This window comes from Cavia porcellus, unplaced genomic scaffold (assembly GCF_034190915.1).
Source record: "Cavia porcellus strain 051 isolate PalLab524CR breed Dunkin Hartley unplaced genomic scaffold, mCavPor4.1 scaffold_25, whole genome shotgun sequence".
NCBI lineage: Eukaryota > Metazoa > Chordata > Mammalia > Rodentia > Caviidae > Cavia > Cavia porcellus.
The window spans coordinates 18,790,528-18,806,539 of record NW_026947508.1 but is presented as its reverse complement, the minus strand read 5'-3'; the positions used below and the strand labels follow the sequence as shown (position 1 = coordinate 18,806,539).

The following is a 16,012-nucleotide window of genomic DNA, read 5'->3' as shown; positions in this document are numbered from 1 at the left end:
AACTGAAGCAGCTAAAAAGTGGAGAAAGGCCGAGGAGCTGGGAGGACAAGGAGACATCTCAGAGGCACAGTGATGCCTCCAACGCAGGGACAGGGCAGGGGCAGCCCCCCACGGAGGCGACACGGAGCAATGGCCCAGTAGAGCCGCCCCGGGGCGGGGAGGGGAGCGGGAAGTGGGAAGCCGTGGAGAGCTGCAACCTGCGGGATGGAGAGGTGCGGAGTGAGGGGCGGCAGGCTGGGGCTGCAGCCCCGGCCTGGCACGCATGAGGCCCTTGATTCCATCCCCAGGACCCCCCACGCCTGCCAACAGAAGAGGAGGTAGGAGAATCATTTTGAGGATTCAGGATGGGGAGAGGAGCGTGAGCCAGACTCTAGCTTGCTGGTGCTGGGTAGCAGCGTCACGCCCAGGTAGGGGAGTGGGCTGTGCGGCTGGGCTACCTGCAGGGCCACCGAGAGGCAGGATGCGGACTTCAGGGGTCAGTTGCTCTCCACTCAGCCGCCATCTCTGTCCTGCCTTCTCTCCATCCTTCCTGTGTAACTGAGGCTGACAGCCGCCGGTGTCACCAGATCCCCCTTTCTCTAGCTGCTGGCTTCCTTCACATCCTACTTCCTGAGCCCTTTCGGGGTGGAGGTTCGGGCTTCCGGTTGCTCATGGCCTCTGGGGACTTTGTCACCCTTGTGAGCCCTTTTACCTGGCCCCAGCTCCATCAAGAGCCCTTTGGGGGAGTCCTCAGGGAGCCCTTTGGGGGAATCCTCTCTCCACCAGGATCCTGAAGGGGACCTCCGTACCGCAGCTCGCCAGGTCTGTCTGCAGATGCTTTGTTCTGTGTCATTGCTGGGCTTTGGTCTCCAAGGGCCAAGACCTGTCCACTGTCTGGATGCAATGGTAGCCCCTAGTGTCTGGGGAATGGGGGTGGCCTGTACCCATCTTCATTCTCTGTCACAGAATTAGCTTGGCTTTTTCTTTTCTTTTCTTCTTTCTCTCTCTCTCTCTTTTTTGGTCACTTAGTCTTCTCTCCAAGCCTGAAAAACTATTTATTAAGTTCTATTTAAAAAAAAAAAAAACTTGTTGAGGGTCAGGGTTACAGCTCAGTGGTACAAGTGCCTGCCTGTCAAACACAAGGTCCTGAGTTCAATTCCTGGTGCAAAAAAAAATCCTGTTGAGCTCTTGATTGGGGTACAGTTTACACACCACTACTGTTAATTAGGGGAGGGTTAGCATCCTCTACAAACGGAGTCTGCTCAGGACAAGAACGAAATGCTTGGAATCCTCATCCAAAGCGTTTTTAATATGCTTGGAATCTTCGTCTCAAACATCTTTCCCACAATCGAGAAAAGTGAAAACTGGGACGGAACGTACACATTCCTCTCCGCTTCCTAGCTAGGAAGGGCTGCTGTTGGACGGTGTAATGTGTTTTCTGTTAGTTTTGCTTTAGCAAAAATCCACCGAGTCAAAGAGAAGAGGGGCAGAGATAATAGCAACCAAAGTGCAGGGACTGGCAGGGCCCAGTGTGAGAAGCCGCAGACCTGGCAGCCCGGGCTGAAGCCCTGCGCACCCAGCAGGAGCCCGAGACAGCGCAGCTCCTCCGGCTGCAGCCTCCCAAGACAGGCGGCTGCAGTGCACAGCTCCAGCGGGAGCAGGCAGAGAAGGCCTGGGAAAGGGACCCTATTTAGAAGTCCGTTTAGGAAGCAGTCAGACCCCCAGATCGTCTGCCTCTCCCCAGTGAAATAGTCCAGGTTTGTTTTCTAAAAGGGAAAACAACAAAAACAGACAGACTCTGGATAAGAGTGGGCCAGCCAAGCGAAAGGAGGAGGCTCCTGTCCTGCAAATGGAGGCTCCAGTTAGCCTGAAGGACCAGCACTTTAATCCTGCCCCAGAGCGCTGGCAGCCTGGCCCGGCCTACCAAGCGGACTACAAGAGGGATCTGAGCAGACTTCAGGGAAGGATCTGGAGATACTGACCAAGGAAGTGACCTGGCCAGACCACCCGGTCTGGGAAGTCCAGAGACAGGCAACCCCACACAAGTACCCAGAGCTGCCGGTCACAGTTCAGGAGCCCACTATGAAGTAGGGTACCCGGCCAGGGGTCAGAAGCCGTAGGAAGAAAGCTTGGCCTGGAAAGATGCAACAAAATGGGGAAAAAATTAATCTGAAGGAAACATATGCAGGAAGATTAAACCTTTTTTAAGAAACTTCTATCAGTGATACTCTGAGAGATAACAGAAGGTGTTGAAATATGATAATCAGAAAACAGAAAGCACAAATTCAAATTGAAACAGAAATGAGAAACTCAAGAGAAAGATTGTCATAACACACATATACATACGCATACCCCATACACCAACTATAAAAATACAGTGATAAAAAATAAAGACAGAGCTGGGCATGGGGCTCCCATCTCTAATCCCAGCACTTTAGGGTGCTGAGGTAAGAGAATCCAAGTTCAACTCAGCGCGTCTCAGTGAGACTTTATCTCAAAATATAAAAAGGATTGGAGATATTGCTCAGTATGAAGACCCTGGTTTCAGTCCCCAGTACTCAAAAATCAAACAAGCAAAACAAAACAAGACAAAGGCAGATAAGAATTTTAGAATTCTTTAGAATCCAGAGAAAGAAGAATCAAAAAAGAGAGGAAAATGAACAAAGTTATACTTAATGAAAATGATCTAAGACTTCACTTTACATATCTGGATCAAAAAAGACCAATATCCAGAACAATAGAGAAAACAGAACCACACGAAGACATTTCACTGTAGAATTCCACTTGCAACAAAGGAAATCCTCAAAGCTTTCAGAGACCAAAAAAAGAGATTATTTTCAGATAGTCAAATCAGAGCCCTTTTAGATTTATCAACAGTGGCACAAAAAGCAGGAAGGCAACGAAATGCCTTTGAAGTCTAAAGGAAAGTGTTGTAACCAAGATTTTTATATCCAGCCAAACTATCCACGATCTATGCCCACATCTACCTCCCACACACCCTATCTAAGGAGGCTGCTGGGAGTTGTGCTCCACCACAAGGGAATTAACTAAGAAAGAGAAAAGATCCAGAAGCAGAGGCTCCTGTGTGAGGGAGGCAAAGCAAATGCCAGCATGAGGGTGGAGAGAGATGGGTCTCAGAGGACCGCTGGGGAGCACAACCAGGGAGCAGCCAATAGGATGAGTAGAGAACTGAGGTTATTCTGTTTCTTAATAGGGATTGAGGTGATTGGCAGAGTTTAGAAGTACACAGAAACTTATGCAAATGAAAAGCTAAAGGATTCTGGGAAAAATGAGAGTGCAAGGGAAAAAATGAAATCAGAACCATAATCGGGCTCAGGTGTAAGACAGGAAACTGCAACCGGAAATCTACAGAAATCATGATGTGCAGGGAGGGCAGGACGGTGCCCAGTAAGAAGGGGCCTGCAGAGGGGACGTGGTTCTCTTCCACGGAGCTTCAGTGGATAAGGCCTCATGTGGAAAAATGACATTGAGCTTGGAAAGTGACTTATGCAGAAAAATAAAGAAATACTAAAAAATAAAATAAAAGAGTTGAAAATTCTTTTTCTTTGGGGATAGAAAGGAGAGCCTTATAGAAATATTTGATTCTTTAAATTTCATAAGCATGTATAACTTGGAGAAAAAAAATAAAAGCTAAACTCAAAACGAAAAGACACACAGAGTGGGTTTTTCTGGTCAAAGTGTAAGAGAGGATGGTCCCCACTCCGCCCTGTTCCGCTGAGGGCTGCCTTTGGGGGAAACCAAACCTCCATGATAGACTCATCCACCCTTCCCTGAGTGAGGGGATGCAGGGTGAGGGGACAGAGCTTGTCCAGCAAGTCACCCCAGAGCCTGTTTGTCACAGAAAGGGTGCAAGGCTACCAGTCAGGCGACCTTGGCTTAGCTTTGTGGCCTAGGGTGAGTGCCCGCCTCTCTCTCTGCTGAGCTCCCTCAAATATCAGCCTCAGCTTGTGGTCTCAGGGCCAGCTTTTCCCTCGCCCCGGGCAGCTCCGTGCCTTATGGCACCCACCCGACAGTGCTGCTCTGGATGCTCCCGGCACCGAGTGGAGGGTCAGGAGAGAGCACTTGGAGAACAGACCACAGCGCTGGATGGCAGCTAATTCTCTCATTTCCTGGAGGGCCGCCGGGATTCCTGGGATGCTGGGTCGGTGGCATATGAAATGCTCCACCATTTCCCAACCACATAATGACACCCCCTTCCCTTCTGCCTGGGTCAGCAAGTTTGCTGGCCAGCACACCCCTGCAAATGGGCTCGTTGTAACCGAAAGAGGAGAGGGAGAAAGAGAGGGGGAGGAACACATGAAGACCAAGCTGCACTTTAAAATGACAGCCCAGTGCTAGCCTTTTCTGGGGTCCAGGCCTTCAAGCAAGGGTGTGGGGCCCACAAATGGGTGGGAAGCGAGCTTGAGATGGAAGCCTCTAGCAACAGCCTTGGGGACCCCAGGAGACAGGGTTTAAATACCAACCCTGCCCCTTGCCTGCTGTGCACCCTCAAGCAGGTTCCTTTACTCTTCTGAGCCTCAGTTTCCTCCTCAGTAGAACCAGGGAGAAGAAGACAACAGACCGAACCCTGCCATGTATTAGAATACACTGAGGTCATTGGTGACGTGTTCTGGAAGCACAGAGGTCAAAGGCTCTCCGTCACACACCCTGACATGGACCTGGATTTACCACCCAGAATTTGGAGCAGATTTATTGGCTTCTCTGGGCTTCTGTGTCCTCGGCTATCCGATGAACTCGAATGCAGGCTCTTAAACATGGGAGTTAATCTTTCTGAGCCTCAGGCTTTGTTAAAGGAGAATTGTGAGAATTTAGTGCAGCTTTTAATGCTGGGTCCTTATCTATGCATGCTATGCGCTGCCTACGTACCAGTTCATGGTCGTTTTTAGTCTTTATCGCTAGGTTTGCAGTGAGAAGGCACCAGAGGGAAAGAGGGCCCAGCACTAAACAAACATTTGCTGGATGGGACAGGGCACGAGCTGGGAGTCCCGAGGGTGCCCCTCCTCCCTGGCAGCCCCATGGGTGGGGCAGCTTCCCCAGCCTCCTGCCCCACCTCCCCACCTGAGGAGCGTCACCCGCAGGCCAAGGGTCAGGGTCACCTCTCAGCAGGTCTAGGGCCTTGGCGGAACATTTTGATGCTAAAAATAGATTGTTCTTGCCCATGACCTGGAGAAAGATCATTTTGTGAGCTGAAAGGGGGCTGTCTTTGGGGTTTCTTTCTTCCTCTAAGGGGAAGAGCAACTCACAGGCAAGACTTTCCAGGTCTCAGGAAGGCACAAGAGTGGCCCTGGGACTGGCCGGTTTCTGGGGAAGGACACCCCGGTCCTTGGTCACCTCTAGAAGCCCTGGGTCCAGAAGCCGTGGGTCTCACAGCAGGACTTAGGGGGCCCAGGAGGGGGAGATAGGAATTGGCCCTCAGCCTCCGGCCTGTCCTTTCCCTACACACACACACACACACACACACACACACACACACACACACCCTTTATACACCAGTGCCCATGGCCGTGCAACACTCTCAGATTGGGAGCTTGGTCTGGCCTGTATCTACCATGTCCCCTTCTGAGGAGTCCCTTCCTTTCCTTATCAGCCTGAGAGAAGACGGGGGACTGAGTCTGAGTGTCCCCACTTTGCAGGTGAGGCAGTGGGGTGCTTACAGCCCCTCTCCACAGCCCCTGACATATGCAGTGCTGAGGTCCAGTACTCCCATCTGCCAGGCAGGGACTTACGAGAGGAAAGGGGAGCCAAGGAGTAGCTGGGGAACACAGTGAGGGGGGCAGTGGCAGACTGTAGTTGAACTCCTGTTCAGTGTGCCTGCTGCTCCCTCCTTCTTTGGGGCACCAGGTAGAGGAGCAGGGAGAAAACTGTCAGAGAGGGTGCCACGCCCAGCCCAGGGGAGTGCGATGGGTCCCCCTGTGCTGTCCCCAGCGGGCTGCTGTCCCATCTGCCTTTAACTGAGGACTTCTGGCCAAGACGTGTGCCGAGGCGTGTGCCGAGGCGGGACTGCAGGATGGAGGAGGGGCAGCGAGTGAGGCTGTTGGGGTACCTAGTAAAGATGTCCTCGGTGCCACTAGTCCTATAGTATACACAGTGACGGAGCAGCCATGCTGAGACAACAGTGCAGGACCTGGCAAAGGGAGCCCCACACAGGGCTAAGAGGGTAGACAGGGAGGCTTTTCGTGCTTTTTCAGAATAAGCAGCAGGGGAGGGTGGGCAGAGGAGACAGTCAGAAAGGAAGTGGAGGACAGGCTGATTCAAATCCCGTGCCCCTGCCTTCAAACTGGGTGACCTGGGGAAGACCCTTCTTCTCCCTGGAGCTTGGAAAGTGCAGGGAAGGTCACATGGCTTGAGGTGCAAGCGCAGTGACCCGAGAGCCCCAGAGTGACTGGAGGTGCTGGTGGAAAGCTCACGGTGGCTGTGCCACACGCAGGAGGTCCTTGGCTCACGGTCCCTCTGCATGGCCTGTGTATCCCAGCTCCTATGTGGGCTGCCTGGCCCCACAGAGCTGCCCTCCACCCTGGTGTGGAATGGGGTGTCTTGTGTCTCCATCCTGGCACCCCCAAATCAAGCCCCCACCCATAGACAGGAAGCAGCAGACTTCAGATACGGCTCCCTAAGACCTCCCTTCTCCCTGCACTATGATTTGCTGGTGGAAAGCTTGAATTTGGACTCCTAGACCAGTGCTCGCCTCAAATCTGCCACCTGTATGGTCCAAGCTGGCTGTGCTAACCCCTGGAGGCTGAAACTCAGGACAAATCCCCGGGATTGGCCTTTTCCTGTCTGAAAAGGGAGGAGGCGGCATCCGGGATGCAGGCTGCCCTGCCTCTGTAAACTGTGAAGTTCAGTGCTTGTGACTCCCCGGTCACAGAAACAGAGGCCAGATCAAAATGCCAGCTCGCACACAGGTGGCCACCTGCGTTTTCCTGGCTGCAGACCTTCGTTGGCTATGACGCCAATCCAGGCCTTCATTCCGTGCTTTCCTGGGTTTGGTCCTGGGGGGCAGGGGTCCGAAGGGTGCATCACCCACACCTCCCAGTAAGCTGGGTCCAGCTATGTGTGACCAATGGGAGACGCCGAGAAGAAACAGGACAATGAGAAACAGAGGACCTGGCCTGGTCTTTATCTCAAGTGGCATCTCCAGACTGGCTGAGTCTCCCCTGCAAACGCTAGACCCGTCCCCCATAGACCTGCTTCCTCTGGAGGGGCCCCCTTAAACCACCTCTGCTTTGTCTTCTCCCCCGAGGGTGACAGTGGCTTCCTGTCGTGGCTGATCTGGGGGCTCTGTTTGGCTTCTCAGTTATTCTGGCCGCTGTGCTGCTGGTGACCTTGAACTCGCCTCCCAGGCTCCTGTTTCCCTGGGTCGGACTCCAGCTAATGGTGATGCCATGTCAATAGTGTAAGGCCGAACAGAAATGTCTGTTTTTATGAAAAAGAGGTGAATACTGCGGAATGACTTGGTGAAGGTAAGTTGCCAAAAAAATGGTTGTTGAACCAGAGATGGGTGAGACACGGTGAAAACTTGGGAGGGAACAGTGTGACCAACAGGCAGTACCAGTGGGTCCCTTTGGAGGCCCTTTTACATGCATGTTCCCCTTTAGAGGAACTCACAGCAGACACTGTATGAGAGGCCTCTTGGGCTGGCTTCTTCTAGACGAAGAAGAGGAAGGTGATTTTGTATACATTTGTAGGTTTAAAGTTAACATAAAGAGTTTATGTCCCTTTTATTTTTAGATTTTATGATTCGCTTCTTTAACCACTGTTTTTCATTAAACTGATCTAATTGTTTCCAACGAAGAATAATTAGACCATTGACTGCCTATGCACATAAGAAAATGCAGTCAGAAGTTAAAGGAAAGAGAACCCCAGGAACCGAGCATCTAAAATGAGCCAAGCACACTCACAATTCTTTTCTCTGTTTACAGCTTTGGGAGGTAAGTATTATAATTAGACTCATTTCACAGTCAAAAAATGAGGTGCAGAAGAGTCATCCTCTTGCCCATAATCTCATAGCTCCTTAGAACCAAAGTCAGGCTTCAGGTATGGCTGGTTCCAGCCTCCACATCCTTTCTGCTTCCTCAACAAGGTTCTTGGGGTTTGTGCAAAGTTAGCACATGTTCATGAGGGAACAGGTAGAGACTGTAAGACCCTGCAGGACAATGAGCAAGCTTGGCACTCAGCAAGCATTTGCAGCTCTTCCCTGAGAAGGCACTGGACTCCACGGGGCATAGAGACACCACGGTACCCAGTATGGCTGCCTGGGCTCTCTCCTGTTCCTGGGCCTACACTCAGCTTCCAAGGAGGGAAAGCCCCTTGGGTAGCCAAGTAATAGGGACTTGGGGGTGCCCACAAAGGTATGGAAAAACCTACTGAAGCACATAGGGCACTGCGTGTGAAACTGGGGGTGGTGTTGGCAGAATGGAAACAGCCCCTGGGTTAGGAGCAGGATGCCAAGTCCCACTGACTCACGGGTGGGGGCAGGGGGATCTTGGATGAGCCTCGGTCCCCTGGTAGCCTGCATTTCATTTCTAGAAAAGGAGGGTCTTCCCCATTGCATCATTCTCTGGCCCGCCTATTTTGCAACCAAGGGGAGTCCAGAATGCCTCTGACTAAGCACGAGGCCACGGCCCCTACACCTGTACCACTGGCCAGGGCCACTGTCTGGGCCAGGCCGGCAGTCAGGCTCCCGGGGTGGGCAGGGCAGGGCAGAGCAGCCTGGCCCCCCTGCCTGATTGCCAGCTCCCCACCTGAGCTTACTCATAACGGGGCCCAGACTGCGTCACAGGCTCAGCCAAGGAAACTGAGTGCCACGTCCCCACCCGGTGCCTGTCCCCTGACGAACGTGTCATCCTCACTTTACGGGAAAGAAAACTGAGGTCCAGAAGGGACTTGCCCCGAGGTCTCACGGCTTGGATTCACCTATTACTTGCTCTAGGGAGCTTAGTGTTCAGGGACAGAATCGTGAAATCAGTCTCTGTGGCCTTGGATGAGTCCCTCTTCCTACTGTGCCACTCGCTCTGTGTGAGCCTCAGGGGCTCCTGTGAGTCTGTGACTGGTTCTGGGGGCTGGACCTTACTCTGGCCTCCCTGGAACTGCAAAGGGACTTTCTGAGGTCCCAGGACTTACTTTTAAGGGCACTATGATGACCCAGCAAGTAGGGAAAGGCTGAAGGTCTAATTCGATTCCAGAGTCCTACGTGACCTTAGGCAATCTGGCTCTATCACCCTGGGCCTCTGTGGTCTGTCCTGTGAAATGGGAGCATGGAGCCCACAAGGAGAAATGCTCAGAACTACCCTCCCCTGCCCCACCCCAAGCCTGACCTGGCTCCTGGTAACACAGAAGTGGAGCCCTGAGTTATCTCTTGTATCATTAGTGCTTTTGGGGTTCCTCTGAGCCTTGAATTCCTGGACTGTGAAAGATTCAAAAAAGGCGCTGATGAATGATCCAGCAAGTGGATGGACTGCACCAGTGTAGGTCTAAAGGCAGAAAGCTCTGAGCAAGGAGCTGGAGCAGAGGCTGAAGGGGAGGCACGGGTGGGCAGCAAGGGCCCGGTGATGGGCCCGGGGCTCTGTAGGGGCCTCCAGCTTGCAGGCCGTGACTGCTTCACGTGCTTCCCATTTGCATGTAATCGCAGCTCCCATAAGCCTCCTGAAGTCCACCCAGCCACGCAGGAGGACGCCGCTCCCCGTAGCAGCACTGGGGCCGATGACAGTGTGTAAAAGAAGCCCGGGGCTGGGCGGCCAAGGCGTCAAGCCCCCGCCTGCTGGCAGACCCCGGCTCCCCACGCCTGGTGAGCGGCCTGCAGGGTTCCCGGTCCACCCTGGGCAACAGTGCCCTTCATCAGCAAGGAGTGTCCCCCTGTAGCATCCAAGCCACCGCCCTGCCGCCCGCTCCAACTACTTTCAGTTCTGTTTCTTGGGCTGAATGTGGAGCCAGCCCCACAAATTAAAACTATCACCTTTTTCCTCCCCTTCTCTTTCTTTCTTGGTTTTTTTTTTTTTCCAAAAAAGAGAGGCAGCCACAAAATCTTCTAAGAGGCCGTGACATCACAGCCCAGGTGACCGCGGCCCAGCCAATGGGTCCAGGCCGCGAGCTGGCTTCTTGCATCCTGTGAGCTGAGGTTGGGTTGACACTGGGAAGGCCTGGTCCCTCGACCACAGAACCACAAGGCCAGGCCCTCAGCCGCCTCCAGGGCCCTGCTCAGGAGCTGGTTGGCTCCCGCTGGTCCCCACCCCTGGCCACCCTCGCACCCACGGCAGCCTGGGCTCGGTTAGGGTGTCTGTCATTCATTCATTCCCGCGACCGACGTGGTGCGGTGCGGGCCTCCCTGCTCCGCTGGGGCCGCCAGCTCTTCCACCCGGCTGCCGAGAGCCCTTCTGCCATCTAATGATACACTCTGCATAGGCTGCTGTTGAAACTTTGTGGCTAGACATTCCTGTGGGACCGGGAATCTAAATTCTTGGGTACAAACAGAAACTTACTTTCCTTGGGGATTTTTTTACCCGCTAGCTCACACATACTCTCGCGTTCTTTCCTTTTTGCTCTTTGGTAGCAGCAGGGAGAAAAAAAAGAGACAAAAAAAAAAAAAAACCCAACCAAACAAAAACCAACACCCCCTACACACACACACACACACACACACACACACACACACACACACACACTTCTAATTTCAAAAGTAGCTAGAAAAAAAATTTAAAAGACCAACAGCCAACCAAGTCAATCCCGACCCACCCCCCGCAGGGCTGACTGCCGGCCGTCCCCAGCGCGGGCCATGGCATCCAACAGCATCTTCGACTCCTTCCCGACCTACTCGCCGACCTTCATCCGGGGTGAGTGATGACTGCCTGGGGCCCTGGGCCGGGCTTTCCGGGTGGCGAGCTGTGGCCGGCCCCGACCACGTCGCTCCACTGCCCGCCCTGACTGGCCTCAAGCGCTCAGTCTGGTTACCTAAACCCGATGGCCGCGGACAGCCTGCGGGGGGAAGATGGGTTGGTGGCCTCCGTGGTCTCCTGATGTGGGACTTCAGCCTCAGCTGGCGGGAACAGTGTGTAACAGGCGCAATGGATACCATAGGACCTCAGAGACCCCAGAGAAGGGTCTCGGGATGGCAAGGACAGGGAGATACAGCTTCCTGCATCATGACGGGGCTCCTTCGATGCCCTGCAGCCGTGCTCCTGGTCAGCCAGAATGTGGATCTGTGGCCAGGGCTGGGGCTGGCGGCATGGGCTGGCCAGCTTCAGGGAAGCCGTAGGAGGCAGAGGGACCTGGGGCTGTGCCTTAGATCCCCTTGAGGGCTGTGCCCCATGGTTTCCATGTAATCCGGGGCCAGGGGAGGAAGCACACGGGGACGGGGCCACGAGCTTTTGGGAGAATGGCAGCTTCCCTGCAGCTGAGTCCACACAGGCAGCAGGCTCCAGAAAGTGCGTGGACTGGTCTGCTCACGGGGAAAAAGAAAGTGTTTTTGGACCTCTTTTGCCTCTCTTCATGTCCTGGAGAGACCCAGAGTTCTGGGCCATGTCCCTCGGTAAAGATGAAGGTCCAGGATGCCCCTCTTGGGACCTCTGGTTGAGATGTTCGTTCCGGTCTCTGTGTGGCCCTTAGGATTTGCGCTGGCTTCACCCCCCCCCCCACATTTGCTGCCTTCCTCCTTGCCGACAGAAGCCCAGATGGTATGGTGGCACCTGAGATTAGGGGTCTGGAGTCCCCGAGTGTGAGTCCCACAGCTTGGTGGCTACCTCGCTGAGCGATGCTATGCAAGCTGTTGAACCTCTCTGTGCCCTCAACAGAGACCCCTCCGGTGGTGGCGTTTATTGTCCGAGGCTGGGGTGGGCTATGCATGGGGGCAGTGTCTCTGGGATGTTCAAGGGATCGATTCTCTAGAATGGGGTGCTGAATGGGACCTAGAACTCCAAGGTCTGGGGGTGGTCCTGCCTTTGTTGAGTCAAGATGGTCATCTGAGGTGCAGAAGTCTGTCTGACTGTCCATCTGTCCTTCGGCATGTCTGCCTGCCTTGCTGCTGGCCAGCACGGACTCCGCCAGTCCCCAGGTGGCTGGCTAGGGGTGCTCCAGCCACATTTGGGTGCTTGTGAGAAGAGGCTAGTCTGGGAGTGGGGCTGCCCTCCTCCCTGGGGAGGCCGAGGCAGACCATGTGCTCGAACCAGAAGAGTCTGGGGAGAAGGGCCTGCGTCCCCCGCAGCAAGACACTCCTGCCAAACCTGGCTGTGGCTGGTGACAATCAGACCTGGGGCTCCTTCCTCCTCGCGGCTGCTGTTAGAACGTGTCCCCTTTGTAGTCCTCGAAGCTAATTAAAGGCAGTTCTGTGGCAAGAAAATAAGAGTTTATAAAAACCATTTGCTGGGCCTTTGTAATCTGTATTTCTTCCTCTGCGAGCGAGATGGAGAAATGTGGGGTTTGAAACAAAGGAACCTTGGGAGACAGGGCTAAAGCACCAGCCTGCCGGGATGGGTTCCTGAAGCAGGGCCGAGGAGGTGGCAGCCGGTGGCGTGAAGGAGCTGGGGGGGACGCTGGCAGTTCCCATCACATGTGTGCCCGGCAGAGGAGACTGCTGGGCAGGGTGGGCTGCTCGCCTGGCGACACAGCGCCCTGGGGTCCTGTGATTCCTACTTAGGACAGGCCCGGGGGTGGCTCTGTCTCCCACATCCTGTCCCCAGAGTCTCCAGCTGCCAATGCTGTCTGCGAAGAGCCCATCTCTGGGTCCCCGCTACAGGGCTCTGAGCCCACGCTGCCCACACAGGATCCGTTAACCTGTCTGAAGCCACTGACCTCTCTGGAGTCTCAGGAGGCGCTTTCTCAGATCACATTTTTAAATGCATCAAACAAAATCCAAAAGACTATAAAGGAAACTGAATCTATGGTGACACAATTATCCAGCAAAAATGGCAAGTTTGTGCGGTGGTGACGGCGGCCCCTTAGGAAGTCACTGGACGGTAAGACTTCAGGAAGGTCCGGCCACCACCAGGACGCAGTGGGGGTAGGAACCAGTATTTCAGGATAATCTGTGACGACCCAACAGAGGCTGAATATTTATGATTTCCACTGGTGATATAATCATGGTGGAAAAAAGGGCTGCATTTCGGTTAAAGGTGGGTGAAAGGGAAAATGTCATTATTTCCAGTCCAAGTTCATGGACCCCCTAAACGCTCTGCAGGCCAAGAGCTCCGGGTCTACTGTGTTCTCACACTCTTACTCAGGGCTGTTGCATCGTGGGCTTTTATCAGAAAGGGGGAGGCCTCCCCGCGTCCCCCATAGCCACCTCTTCCTCCTTCCCTCCTCCCCTAAATGCTGCCCCACCCAGGCCCTGACCAAGGTGTGACAAGCCAGCAGGTCACACCGCCATCCCTAGAAAACGGTTCCATCTTGCACTCCCGATACCCACCTCAAGCCGTGGACCCAAATTCTCGTGAGTTTCAGTCTGGGCACCTGGCTGTGTCGCCTACATTCTGTGTGACTCCGTTCAAGTCACTGGGCCTCTCTGGATCAACGTTCTCTTGCTGGAAAAAAGACCTCAATGTAAAAGGGTTCCATGTTCCTGGAGGTGGCCCAATCCTACAAGCCCAGGGGCCTGTGGGAGGGAGGTCAGGGACGGCCAGTGCTCGCCCTCCCTCTCTGCCTCTCAGGACCCAGTCCTCACTGGACAGGGGCTCCCCTAGTTCACTGTGTAAGACAGAGGCTTGGGACGAGCCCAGAGCATCCATATGCACCCCACTCCACAGCAGAGAAAGGAGGAGATAGGAGAGGAGACCCTTGACCCAGAGCCATACAGGACACTGGGCACTGGGCACTGGGGTGGAAGGAGAGGACAAGGAGCCTCCTGGCCTCCCAGGGAGGACAAGAATATTCAGTCCTCCTGTTTGACAAACAGGGAAGCCAAGACCTTGTGGCTGTGACTCATTTGGGAGCATGCTCCTTCTGTTCTAGGCCTCAGTTTCCCCATTTGGCAATCACGGTCAGTGGCCCTGAGGACTCCCAAGAGTATCCACAGCTCCATTAGAGGCCAGCACTTTCATCTTGAACCTACCCCACGGTGGTCTCCTCTCCATGGCAGCACCCCCAAACTGTACCCTCACAGGCAAAGGCTCTCCCCCGGGGACCCTGAGGGTGGAAGCCCCACAAGAACCAGAGGAAATCTGGAGCTCACAGTCTGGCCGGGAGGAGATGGGGGTACTGGGTGGAAGACATGTTCTGAGCGGATCAGAGAGAAGTGCTGGCCCAGGCTCCTGTGGGCTTCTCTGTCTCCAGGGTGGGTCCCCAGCACTGTCACTGAGCTTCCGTTACCTCAGGGTCCTCATAGAGCAAAGGGGGGGGGGGACAGGCGAGCTGGGGCTGTGAACTGAATCTTAAAGATAAGGAGGTGACAGAAAAGAAGGCACGCTGGGGTGCGGATGGCTCTGCCCCATCCTGGGAAGGCTGGCGGGCACATGCAGGGGGGGGACACAGGAGCTCGAGGGCAGGCAGGGGAGACCTGCTTAGCAGAGGCGGGGTTGGCCTGCAGCTCTGCCCCAAAGACCGAGAACTGGAAAAGGCATGCTCAGCCTGTGTCGAAGCAGAGAGTGGACGCGGTGGGCCTGGGCAGGTCTAGCCAAGATGGCCAGGAAGATCTGGCCTAGAGGTCACTGGCTGGACAGAAAGAAAGCTGCTCAGATCAGTGAGGTCAGCCACTGTGTCCAGCTTGTGGACAACGACAGGGAATTCACTGGATTTTAGCCCCAAGTCTCAGGAAGACCCTTGATCCCAAGCACCGGAGACAGTTGGTCACCCCGAGCGCATGCCCTCAGAGTCCCTCCTCCCCCTGTAAACCTGGAGGGATGGACTGACCACCAGCCATTCTGTGCCCACGATGGTGCTTGCCTGGCGCCACGTCGGCCAGGCCTCTTTGACGGCGGTTTCTGAGGCCGCCCTGCACACACCCATCTCCCCAGACCACCCTGCCTGTCCAAAGTACCTGGAAGGGGATCCCTAGGAGCCCCTCATGGCCCGCAGGGTCTGGACGGACACGAGCCAGGCCCACACAGTGGGACTGTGTGTCTGGGCCTCACCGCACCCACTACGGCTGCCGGCGGCCCCTGGCCGGCCCACTGGTCAGATAGAGGGCCCATTGACACCTCGGTCTTGAGGTGGCCGCATCAAAGCTGAGGCCTGCTAGGTTACCTAGGGGCTGGGGGGCCTGAGATCCTGATTTGCCAGAAGGCTCTGGAGAGGGTAGTGGCTCGGGGAGGAAACTCTAACCTCTGAGAGTTCAGGCTCCTGAGAGCTGGGGGGAACTTGGGGTTCTGTAGGGCAGCAGGAACAACACCTCTTCCTCCAGTCTCCAAGGGTACCTCATCTGCAGGCCCTTCCTCAAGTCTGCCACCCCGAGTCTGCTGGGGAGTCTCGCCCTGTCTTCAATGCAATCTCCAAACTCTCAGGGAGTCTTCCCTGGACCACTGCAGCCCCCAGCAGCTCTGTTCTCTGAGCTCCCAGACCCCAAGACTCAGAAAGTCATTCCCACCCCAGGAGGGACGGAAGGAAAGGAAAAGGGAAGGGGGGCAGGATTCTGCCATCTGTGGATCTGGAGCCTGGGCGCCCCCTCCCATCACCGACCTTGGAGCAGCGCCTCCTGGAGGAAGTCCCTGGTACAGCAGGGGAGGGAGTAGACTGATGGGATCAGGCTGGCAAAGACTGGTCTCGCCTTGAGAAGTCCAGAACGAGAACCCTGAGCCGCTCAAGGGCAGCGCCGGACCTGGGAGGCAGAGGGTCCTCTCTTCGAATCATGGATGGGGACCTTGAGCTCCAAAGGAGGTGTGTCTTCTGAATGGTCAAATTCAGCACCAGGAAAACTGGCTTTTCACCACCCAGGGCTGGAGCATGCACCTGGAGTGTGGCTTAGGGGTCAGACAGACCTGGGTTGGAGCTACTCGGGAGCTGGTGACCTGCCGCGCTGCTTAGCCCCTTTGAGCCCCTTTCCTCCTCCTGGTGGGGCCAGAAACGCTGATCTCACAGGATGGCTGCAAAGAGC

General features: G+C 54.9%; 1 protein-coding gene across 3 annotated transcripts in view; it reads left to right on the top strand.

Annotated features, from left to right (window-relative positions):
* The first annotated feature begins 7,441 nt into the window (after nucleotides 1–7,441).
* Runx3 (RUNX family transcription factor 3) overlaps nucleotides 7,442–16,012 on the top strand; it is a 57,333-nt gene continuing 48,762 nt past the window's right edge. The window contains exons 1-2 of one of the 3 annotated variants that reach the window (XM_063235786.1): nucleotides 7,442–7,460; nucleotides 10,738–10,826. In XM_063235786.1, the coding sequence (XP_063091856.1) occupies nucleotides 10,769–10,826 (58 nt within the window). In that variant the 5' untranslated portion in view covers nucleotides 7,442–7,460; nucleotides 10,738–10,768. Of the gene's footprint in view, nucleotides 7,461–10,278; nucleotides 10,827–16,012 lie in introns of those variants that run through there. The other 2 variants (XM_003471323.4, XM_063235787.1) reach the window with 2 other exon arrangements.